Raw genomic sequence first — 12,203 nt, 5'->3', positions numbered from 1 at the left:
ACATCTAGTGTTACTACAGGTTGCCTGTATTCAATTTTGAATGCATTGCTAATGGCTATTCTTTAACCCCCATCTCCATAAGTTTGAGTTTGGGGGGGATTAGATTAGAACTGAATGTATCAGAGTGAGTGATTACCTTTATACTAAAAAATGAGAATAAATTTAAAGGGTATAGAAGTGCTGCATTTTGGATTCACTCTATGTCACTTCAGTCTTTTAAAAAAAGTTTTTTGGTTTAAGCTAGTCCAGACTCCCACTGCCACTGATCATGAGGGCAACCTAAATAAATCCTTTTGACTGGATGTCTGATTTTGACAGCTTGCGGTGGTCTTTGAGGTGAAGGTTGCATTTTTTTTCCACATTTCCTAAGCAAGACTCTGTGACTTTTTTTTCTTTTTGTAAAATGGAGTATTTTGTTAAAAATTGCCTAAAGCAAGCAAAGGTGTTAAATAACCTCAGCAGAAGGTCAAATATTGTCAAATGAAATACTGACATTGCTTCAACTGGTTGTAACAGGAGTCCTATGCTTCCTACTCTGCACTGCAAGAGGGAGTTGTTGAGCTGGGCAGACATGGGCGCTGGAGTTGGCTGGGTGTCAAGAGACTTGGGTGCTGGCAGCAAAGGGTTTCAGCAGTGGGCCTTCAGGGTCGTTTCAAAGGAGTACTGGGCATAACACTTTCATTCTTCTCCATCTCCTGGGTTTGTTGTACATCATCGTAATTCCCAAGGAGAAAACATAGTGAAACATCACTGCTTTCCTCTTCTCTCTGGGTGTCTCTATCTGACACAAGGCAGATCCTCAAAAGTGCTGTTGCACCCTGTGTTTCTGACCCTCTTCTTTCTTTTCACACTTGGTTCCTGTATAAGCACTTATTTTCTACAGTAAGGGGTTTTATCTTCTTTCCTCTACTCAGGCCATCTATCATTTTGTAATCTTCTTTGGCATATTGCTCACTGCCAGTCTGTGGTATCTTCCTGTTCCTGGATATCTCTCCCACGCCCCTCAGCAGTGGCATGCAAACACCACATCCTGCTCCATCAAAGAAACCATGCAGTTCTAATCTTTACTATACAGTCAAACCATCCCTCCTTGTAATCCCAGGATAGTCATGTGTTCCAGCAGTGTCTCAGTTGCCTTCCCTAATCTCACACTCCGTGTGAGAAAGGGATTTTCTGCTTAAAAGAGTGGAGAACTAACAACGGTGAAAATTTCTCACACCAGCAGCTCTGCAAAGCTCCCTAATGCAGCCATGCAGCTTCCTTTCCCCCTTTCCCTCCTCTCTTCATCATTAACTCTGTTTTTGGTTCTCCCCACAGAGAAGCTGAAGTTCCACAGTTTTGATATCCCTGTGCTGTCCTAGCCTATTCACTTTGTATTACCATATCCTTTGTCTCTGCCTAGTGCCCCTAGAATAGTGTCTTGGGCCTCTCTGGAGCAGAGAAAATTTAAAATGTTAGCATTGTATTATGTAATTCACAAACAAAACCACAAACATACTTGCTGTCTACAGTAGGACTGTCAACAAAGTAACCTGGGATTCAAGCAATCTGTATGCAATTTGATCTGTTTAAACCCTGTCTCTAAAGATCAGATTAGGTATCTCTCCTTCTCTGTTACTCATCTGTTCTGTGAGCACTTTTCTCAGCAGAGAAATACAAATGGGCTTTTCTAAGCTTTTCTAGGAAGTAAATAGGAATAAACTACCACTTCCTTCAAAATCCACAGACCCAGGCTATGTTTTGTAATGGATTATGCAACTGGCCAAACTGGAGATGAAATACACAAGGCACTTCCTGGAATAACTTGTCGGAAACCTGCTGAGGCTCTTTGTTTTTCATATCATTACACTGAAAGGTCTTAGGCAGTGGAACAGATTATGCCCTTTTCTCCTTCCACTCATTCCCACTGAGATATAGTGCATGAAGCAAAAGCATTTTTCTTATTCTACTATTCCACTGCAGTCCAGGAGCCCTTTTTATGTGCCACAGTAGCTGCTTCTGATCAGCCATGGCACTAAGACTCAGCAGCCTATTCCCAACAAACTTGACAATAATCATCACACCAGACAATAGAGTGGCATATTCAGGGTTCATTTCGGCATTTGCAACAGAAAGGCAAGTTAGTCAGAAGAGCCCCTTTTCCTTGGTGAGGAGAGCCAGCATTCACCTACCCTGAGGAGTACTGGGTAGGAGGTAGACACTTTGTTGTTTGGTTTTTTTTTTTTTTTTTTAGTTGTGTAGGACAAAACAACTTTAAAAAATGTTTTAAGATACATAGGGGATGGCCCACATCAGTTTCAATGAGGCAGGGTGCCAGATGTATTATGTAAAGTGTTGATCTTTCCTACATGTTAAGTTGGATATAGAACAGTCATTTTCCACTCCTCCTTTCTGGCAATAGGCCCAGCCCATGCCCTTCCATATAAACTGGGCCCCTCGTTTCAGAATAGCTGCCCAAGGTATCAGCAAGACTCAGAAACTGCCGTGGTCCTGTTGATGATGGCAGTTGTCTTCTCAAGAACCAAGGGTATGCTCTTCCTCTTTTCTCCCCATGCTTTTATTATGATCAGCCTGCAACTCCATAGCTGCGTTTCTCCATCTTCCTGGATCCTTCAAACATGGTCTACCTCCGCTGGGACCATGACGAACAGGAGCTGATGAAGTTTGAGCTGCAGGTCCATACGACTGGCTGGGTGGCATTTGGATTCAGCCCTCACGGAGAATTGCCTGGATCTGATACTGTGATAGGAGGTGTCTTCCCAAATAGCAGCATCTACTTCTCTGTAAGCTGAAAAAACTTCCTCTGCATCCTCTTTTACTAAGGGTCATGCTCCAAGAACATTGGTTTGAAAGCATATGGGCTCAACTGGCTAAAGATAGATGCCTAAGATCATTTGAGAGCCTCAGTTGGCATGGCCTCTGGCTGACAGTCCAGAAGAGCCCAGGTCATCTGCAGGTCCCATGTCATACTCCATATGCTCCATAACAGCTACCATAACAGCTACCTAAGATACCCTATGGTATCCCAGATGGCACTAGATTATGTTGTTTAGGCAAATAAACTGATCCCACCTGCAAGTCAAAACCACAGCCGGAACAAATTAGATACGACTGAAGCAATCACCTACCATGCAGCTAGAAGAGGCTGCTGGGAGCATAACAAAGGTTAGTTCAGCCAGAAATCAGATGTGAAACTCCCATGTGTTCCCTCACTGAAGCTATGCAAAAGTTAATTTACTTGGCTTCTTCTGTAGTAAGTGGAGATATGTTCACCTCCAAAGATTGCTTCTTTCTGATGGTCTTAAAGGTCTGCCTTAGGAATAGGATAGGACATCCTTGGGACTTGATGTTTTTTTCCATTGTCTGTAAAGGCAACCACTCAGGACAGATGCCTGATGTTAAAACAGCTGGAGTTTAGAGGAAAAAAATGCCGCTGCAGTAAAAACCCAGTATATTTGTTTGTTTTGACCATGAAAGAGAAACAGGCAGTTTAATGTTATCCAGATACAGAAAGAAAAAGAGTTTACACTGGTGAAGTGTTTGCCTGTCACAGGTGGTTTTACTTTGTTCAGTTGTTTTCAGTTCCCTTTTCACACAACAGTAAAATGTGTTTTGCATGAAATATGTCTTGGTGCTTGGCTAAAACGGGTGAACTTTGGAGGGGGTGAGGTAGCTAGCCTTACTTATGGTCTTCAGTTGGTTGCAAAACCACTCTTGTAATAGCCACTTTTGAAATCTTTCAGTGATTGTGACACAGGGAATTTTTGGCTGTGAATTATTACAGGGGGGAAAATTATGATCAATTTAGAAGAAATGCTTGTGATTTATTTTTTAATAATGATTTTTTTTTTTAAGTGAGTCGGGGTGAAACCAAAGCATTTATTTTCTCCTAAAAGAACATCCTGAAAGGAAAAAAAACCCAAAATGTTTGGTTTCAAAAATATTAAGCATTCCATTATTTTTAGAAGAGATATTTAACATTTTCAATGTTTTTCTGCATTGGTAGCTGAAACTCCTTGTTTATGTTGGAAAATGATTTTGGTCCCACAAAAGTTTGACTTTTTTTCAACTCTTTTACATATTGGAAAATGTCTTTCAATTATTTAGGTCTGGAGACATTCCAGTAAGTAAACACATTAATGACCACAAAAATCCATATTTGCTCAGTAGGCTGTATATCACATCCACTGAACCTGTGGAACAGACAGTTTGACAGAAAAATATGCTAGTTACTGTAAATGAGTTTAAGTGGGGTTTTCCATTTGCATTCTTCCTTCTAACCCTCTCTCTCTTGCTTCCTTGATTTTTGTTTTAATTTTCCTCTTTACTACAACCCTAACAAAGTCATTAGCTGAGTAATGTCCAAGGAGTGAAAAACTAGCCAAAAGGGCTTGTTTTCACAAAGGTGGGGTGTTTTTTTCAGCTGTTGACTGCCTTCCTCTTTCATAAGTTATATTTAATTTCAAACATTTTGTTCATTTCAAAGTAGCTTATTTGCAGGCTACTTATCTTTTCATTTTGATCTTTTAGTGAAAGAGTGCAACAGGTATTTCAAAACAGTAGGAAAACAAAAGCTGTCTTTTCGAAATGTGGTATGTCCCTCTGTAAACTGAGCATCTGGGTTAGAGAAAAATTGCTTAGAGTATTCTGAAAGTGCAAAGCTACGGATAAATTCAAGAAGAAGAAAGAATATTAGAGGAGATACTGGGAAATTTAGCAAAAGTTGTAAGCAGGTTTTGAAATAATCATTTAAAGGAACAGAGATGGGAGGAAAAAATAACAGGAAGGATTTCACATAAAAATATTCTTTCTTGACCAGACTGTTGCCTGGTAAAAATTTTCTCTTCTCTGGTGTCCCTCCAAAGTTGAGTAATGCAGCAAAACTTTTCAATGTAGCACTTAACAGCTGTACATTAGGGAGACATTTGTTTTATTATGTTTCGGGTCTCTCTCGGAGAGATTTTCATCCCATCTGCAGACACTGCTTTCTCATTTCTGCTCATTTGAACTCCTTTGCCACAAAAAGATGATGCAGTCTCGGTCAGTCAACTTGGAGCTTTACTTTTTATCCTTCTTCCCTTTCTGCAGTGGTATATACAGTCCCACATTCTCACCTCGTATTTTCATAGCAGCAGTTACTGTGGCCCATTCTGTTCCCAGCGAGATTTCCTTAGGAACTAGACATTTAGATGCTTTTCAAACTCTGCCTCATGTTTCTGTGCCTTTTTACCAAGTAACAATTGCATTTGATGACCTCAGCAGGGAAGATCCTCTAGGATCCATCCTATCCAGGCCATTTGCTGGGTGATGGGACCCGGGGGCTGCTCTTTCCTTGAGCAGCTGGATATAGCAGGGACTGGATGCGAGTTCTCTTTGATTGGTTTGCGGAAATCAACAGTGAAAGCAGAGGAGCTTTTTGGAGAATGAAATGCTTTGATAATTACTCGGGTCCCAACAGGGGTACTTGGAAACAAGACTTCTCAGAGTGTAGGATGCTCCCTCTCCCCTCCCTCTCCCCTCCCTCTCCTCTCACCACTGTTTCTTTTCCAGGATTGTCGTGTGGTAGATGAGACAACCCTTGAGGAAGATGAGAACCAGGACTACCAGCTGCTGTCAGTGACAGAGAATGAGACCTCCACCACCATGCTGTTCAAACACCACCTCCGGACACGTGACCTAAATGACCTGGATATCACAGTAAGAAAGGGGACTGCTCAAGCAACATCCCAAACAAACCTGCTCTCATGTCCCACTGTATTCCCAGATCCTCAGAATTAGATCTGAGAATGACAAGTTTTTCTCACAGCAGTACAATAACAGGAACATACAGAAAAATACGGGACCATACAGCCACACTTAAATAATGCCCATTTCAAGGGCACTATATTGATGTATTTGATGGTTTTTACAATGTTTGCCATCAAAGAATAGGGAAGATATAAATCTCAACATTTTTGTAAGCTTGAACATAGCTCTTCAATATTTTGCTTATTTCTCTGTCTCTCTCTTGTTTGTCACATATAAAAACCCTATCTGGTAGGAGAGTTAAAATTTCTATATGCCTAATATAAGGCAGTATTTTGGTAAGAGTTATGTTTAGAAAATTAAGAATGCTTTGATAATCTCAGTCCTTCTCCCTTGAAAGAGCTTCATACTGGTATTGACTGACCTTAAAAACTTGGAAAACCCAAATTGATATTTTAAGTCAGACATTTTTCAAAAATATGCTTTGGCGGGGTTCACAAGCACCCTAATTCATGCAGTTTCAAAACTCTGCATACATAGATAGTTTACACAGTTTCACATTTACTTGAGGGACCTCTGGGCAAATCAGCATTATTCAAGGCTTAGCCCACTCAAAAATGTTTGTCCAGAAATAGATGTACCTTCACCATTTTTTCCAGAGGTCAAATACATGTGCAAATGACTGGATAGATGCCTTTGTAGTCACAAACCTTCTTAACGACCTTTACTAATTGAAAGAAATATAATCCCATTCTGAATGGGATGAACCTACAGAGTTCCATGGCTGCTGCTGTCCTTACGTGATGGGGCAGATCCTGGCAGATCATTGAGTGCATTCATGCTCAACAGTAGCTGCTAACAGGGAATCAGGGGACTAGTTTTGTTTGCTTTTTGTGTAAGTCCCTTAGTAAGTCTTCATAAAAATTGTCCAAAGCACATTAACAGCGTATACAGATAAATGAACTGCATCTGCTTGTTCTACGATATGCAAAAATCTGAAAATATGATCTTTATCACCACTGTACAGCTCCTGTAGCTAAAACAGTATCCAGATGCTCAGTATCTAAACATTTAAGCACAAAATTATGCAGGTTCTGAAATCTTATAAAATCCCTTACAGCTTTTTTTTCCAGCTTGCTTTTATTTCAAGTACCAACACTTTAAATTCTTGCATATTTATAATCTACTGAAGATATTTAATTATTCCTGTCTTAGTTTTGTGGAAACTACAAAATATCACAGAGAAGAGAAGAGAAATAATGGGGATACATTTAGACGCTTTGCGACAAGCCTGGCTAAGAGTTCAGAAAATGCAATACTACTGTGCACCTTGCCTCCAGCATCAATTTATGCAGCATCTCAGTGTCAGATGTAAGGATTTACCAGGAGACCTGGAGCCCCCCTATTACCATCACCTCATGGTGCATGAGTCATCCTTGTCAACTGGAGTCCAAAAGTACCAGCTCAGTGTAGTATTGCATTAACATCTTACTTCTTTTAACAGCCCACACAGTCAGCCCACACAGTCAGCACTTGCTCAAGATGCAGCAGCATCTGCTGATCAGTGTGGGCAATATTCCATAGTAAGGAGGCACTATTTTTATGTAAAGATTTGTGGGATTAGTGGTATCATGTGTGTGCTTGTGACTCTAGAAAACTGGCAATTAAATATGTTGATTGAACCAAACAAGTTATTGTTACAATAGGTAAATTAGTAATGAAATTCCCTTTTGGAAAAAATACATTAAAAATCTGAAAGAAAAAGTTAAATTCTCTAATTTAAAATTAATTCTTCACCTGGTGCATCTGACAAATGTGTTTTCCCTTCACCAGAATACAGTTTTATCTTCTTGATCCATTAATCCTCTCACTCATTGCAACCAAAAGCCAATCCGATGCTTGCTAAATGCATCATCCTTCCTGATCCCTGCACTTCTGGGTCTCATTCTCCTTGTACTGACTCCCTTTGGCTTCTCCAATTCCCTGTGCGCATTATTGAGTTGCCAGGGGAACCTTCAGGTGACTTGTGTGTCTGTTTGTTTTCCAGTTTGCTGTTCCAGTTGAAGAAACCAAGTATGCCCGTACCTTTATCCCACTGCCCATGGTCAAGCAGAAACACCATATCTACAAGGTAAACTTACAGCCTGTATAACTGGGGAAAAACCAGGACAGGACAGACTTGCTGCTTCAATCATGCATACAAGTCTGTCTTTTAGAGCAGTTCAGTATAAATTTGGGAGCATTCCATCTGTCCTTCACTGCCATTGGGATGAGTGAGCTAATTTGTCTGGCTTGTGTAGAGATAAGCTCCGTCTTGTTTCTAGCTTTGGAAGTACCTTTGTCTTTACGTCCATCACACCTGAAGCAACAGTGCTTCAAGTCTGATGTCTCAGTGTGGTGAGCTCAGGCCATATTACCTGTCTCTGAGAGCAAAGGGAGCCTCCAGTATTTTCTAAATTTGAAAGGACTTTTGCTTTTGTTCTTGAAAATGGCTAATATTTGTATAAAAAGCAAAACTAACATTTTTGCAGTCTTGTTTTCAACATTCATTGTGCAAAAAAGAAGAGCAAAGAAAAAGAAACAGGAACTTTCCAAAGCAAGCCTAGCTTAAGTCTCAATTTAAGACAGCTTTGATTCAAGGTCAAGCAACCCTTCTTAGTTTTGTAGGTTTTGAAGGTTTAAAAACAGATGTTCCACTGCAATGGCATAAGGCAAAATTTCATAAGGAAGAATTTCCATGGACTGGAACAAAAAAGAATTTGACAGCTAATCCTACAGAACAAACTCAGGAACTTTAGTCAGTTCGTGTGGTAACATCAGGATTTTGAGGCCTGATCTCATCAGTGCTGGAAAAAAAATCAGTGATTAATGAACAGATCCAGGTTATTTGCGGGGTTTGTTTTATCCTTTTGGCTTAGCTTAGGGAGTAGTAAATTATAGTGAACCTGAGATTAAGGTCCCTTATCTTTCTCTGAAAGAAAATGGTGTATGAGGTAATTTCTAGTCTGGAACCACACTGCCCAGCATAACAGGTCAAACAGACACCCCCTGTGATTCTGATTAAGGGGAGGTGTTTCAGAGGAAGATGAAAATCCTTTCTGGAAAAAATGGACTCCGCTGGGTGCATACCGAAATGAGTAGATAAATCATCATCCAGTTTACTGTCCATTTTGCAAATCAGATTATATCGGTTTTCCTAAGCTATGGGTAACTGCTTTTTCTGGTTGCCTGAAAAAAAAATGAATATTTTAGGGTTGACAATAACTTTTTTCCACTCTTTCTCTTGATTATAGTTTGAACCTGTAATAACACCCCACAATATAACCTTAGTTCGTCATATTCTTGTTTATGCCTGTGGCGATGCCAGTGTGTTACCCAGTGGCATAGATGATTGCTATGGAGCCAATCCAGATTTTGCGCTGTGCTCTTCAGATGCTTGTGGGCTGGGCTGTTGGAGGAGAGGTGAGTCTGCAGGACGCATTCCCTTCCCCATTTCTTGTTATGAACAGTAGTACCCTTGTTGTCAGCTTGTCCAGGAAGACCCCACAGTCCTGCAGGGCCAACCAAACTGGGGAAGTTTCTTCCTACTGCCCCTCTTGACCACACTTCTGCCGCACGAGGCGAAGCTGGCAATTTCTACATAGTTGTCAGTACTCTGCATCCCTTCCCCATTTCTTGTTATGAACAGTAGTACCCTTGCTGTCAGCTTGTCCAGGAAGACCCTACAGTCCTGCAGGGCCAACCAAACTGGGGAAGTTTCTTCCTACTGTCCCCTCTTGACCATAATTCTGCCGCACGAGGTGAAGCTGGCAATTTCTACATAGTTGTCAATACTCTGCATATGTGTGTATGTTATTATCATACATGTATTAAACAAGTTTTATATGTCACATAGGAAGGCTTTCCTTCTGACCTTTTGATAATGTTGCCATTAATTTCACAAAATTGTCCTTATGCTAGCCTTGTGCAATAGAAAGAAGTGTGCCTCCTTTCTGGTTTTTTTTTCTACTGACTCTGCCTCTTTTTCAGCAAAGTAAAATTAAAAGTTCAGTGAAATTGGTGCTTCTGGCTGAGTGGCCTAGCTAGTAGTCAGTATCTATCTGGTGACAGTTACTTTGCCTTTAAGAGCAAAATGTATTTTGTATTTCTATGCTATGCATGTACACAGGGATGGAGAGAGGTAGGAGAGATACTCATTTTTTATACTAATTTTATATTATGCCATGCCAATGCTTGTATTTCTATGCTATGCATGTACACAGGAATGGAGAGAGGTAGGAGAGATACAAATTTTTTATACTAATTTTATTCAGATTTTATATTATGCCATGCCAATATTGATATGAAATTTGCTGCCAGCATCCACATATTATAACCATTTCATATTAAATATAGTACAAAAAGAATAATTAAACTAATTAAAAGGATAAATGAAAGATAAATTTTGAAAATTCTTCCCAAATTTTTCCCTTTTTCAGAAGGAAAAGAAAGGGAACCATCAGAATTTCCCACAACATTTTCATTTCTAACCGTATCTAAATAAATATTCAGAGATGCAAGAAAATTAAAACTATATTTTTTTAAGTTTTCAATCAAGAAACAGCAGAGAAGAGTTAAAAAATAACTGCTTCATATAATTTTATTCCTTCTCTTCCTCTTTCCACAAGTCTTATCAATTTCCAGATGAAGCTGCAGTTTCCATAGGAACACCTTGGGATCCTCAGTATGTCCGACTAGAAATCCACTACAGCAATTTTGACTTGTTACCAGGTGGGTAATGCTGGGAAGTTTTCTGATAACATCCTCAGGATGGAAGCTTCAGACTTCACTTACATGTCTATTAGAAAGCAGCTTCTGCATTAAACATTTCCATACAACCTTCATGACAACAAGAAGAAACTGGACTGAGCTCCTATTCAGGAAGACTTAAACTAACTTTAGAAACATAGTTATGTCTGCTTAGACACGACATGTCTTACCATTGAAAGAGGTGAGCACATCTTCCTGCTATGATACTAGTGGGAGTGTTAGGGAAAATGTCGGGGAAATGCCGACATCATGGGAAAAAGGAGCAGTGTGGGAAGGGTCAGAGTGGCTGTGGGAGAAGTAGGTGTACCAAGGGTCAGGATGAAGTCCTGAGAGCCTAATAATACCACCCCTGGTTTCTACCATGACCTCCAGCACTCAGTCCCTATGCCAGGTGATGAAGAAAGCCACCGTGGTATTTGCTATCATTTTACAGAAGGGGAAACAACAGTCTGGAGTGATTTTATGTGAATCATCTGAGACTGTAAGCAGGGCTGGATCCAGATGCACTACAAGTGAAGATCTGTGCAACTGCGCACCTTGCATGGCTTTGAGGCTGTACATTACAGTGGACCACACCACAGGGGTAGGGTTCCTGTTAATCTGTGCCTGCTCCCAACCTGTGATTGGGAAAGAGACACTATGTGTGTTGTTGCTTCAGGCCCCGTGGTCATTTTTCTTTTACAGGTTTGATTGACAGCTCAGGGGTACAAATTTACTATTCTCCGGAGCTACGGAATTATGATGTCGGGGTTCTGCAAGTAGGCATCTTCACTTTCCCTGTGCATTTCATTCCTCCTGGAGCAGAATCCTACAGATCTTACAGCGTTCGCAATTACAGCCAGTTTGATGAAGTGAGTGCAGAGAAAGCTGTGCAAAATGCTTCCTGATCTTTCCCCCTTTGGGTTTTCATCTTGCTCTAGACTTTCCCCTTTCCCAGGCGCAGCATGTGCTAAGGCTAGAGGCAAACTCCAAAGATATAGGCACCCCCACCCCACCTAAACACGTACACTCAGAGAGCAGACTCATCCGGCCACAAAGAGATGAACACAGACAGGAGTACAGTACCCTCACAGGCACTCTGCTGGCATGAACAACACCCGCATGCGCACAGACAGCACAAATGACCCAATCCTATTCCTCCTATCTGAAAAATCAGGCTTAAAGTTCACTAGAGGAGCACAACCATAAGCACGCTCACTCAGCTCCCAAACATAATCACATTTTTTAGTCTCTCCAACTTCTGGTCCAGATCATAAGTCCTTTCAACATCTGTGCCCAGATCCATGGCCCTTATATGCAGTCTCTGGCCTGGACCTTGAGTCTTTCTAGCTTGAAGTTCCCTAGTGGAACAACCCACCCCAAAACCACAGGTACACACATATACACATTATAGAGAGCACACTCACACAGAAAATAGTTAGGAACAGAGTTTAATGAGATAGTCTAGATTTCAGCAATCAGGTACCGGGCTTGATCAGACAAACAAACTGGTCTGTTTAAGTACAACTGGACTCTGCTCTTCCTCTCTCTGTTTTCCCATGTTTTTCTGCACCTTTGACCTCCTCCCTAAGAATTCCACAATAAATTTTGCACATTCCCACAATCCTCTTAGAACATCCCATAAGTTTTATGCAGTCCCACAATCCCCC

General features: G+C 40.7%; 1 protein-coding gene across 1 annotated transcript; it reads left to right on the top strand.

Moving 5' to 3' along the window:
• Window positions 1-2,585: 2,585 nt before the first annotated feature.
• On the top strand, window positions 2,586-11,644 carry LOC104471965 (putative DBH-like monooxygenase protein 2; the record flags this gene model as incomplete). Its single annotated transcript, XM_010087484.1, is given in 8 exon segments — window positions 2,586-2,783; window positions 5,551-5,697; window positions 7,793-7,876; window positions 9,039-9,173; window positions 9,175-9,207; window positions 10,413-10,515; window positions 11,239-11,405; window positions 11,492-11,644. Coding segments are annotated over 8 exon segments (1,020 nt in total), but the record flags the coding sequence as incomplete, so codon positions are not given.
• Between the last annotated feature and the right edge of the window lie 559 nt (window positions 11,645-12,203).

Source organism: Pterocles gutturalis, unplaced genomic scaffold (assembly GCF_000699245.1).
Source record: "Pterocles gutturalis isolate BGI_N339 unplaced genomic scaffold, ASM69924v1 scaffold13781, whole genome shotgun sequence".
NCBI classification, from domain to species: Eukaryota; Metazoa; Chordata; class Aves; order Pterocliformes; family Pteroclidae; genus Pterocles; species Pterocles gutturalis.
This window is presented reverse-complemented; position numbering and strand designations above follow the sequence as displayed.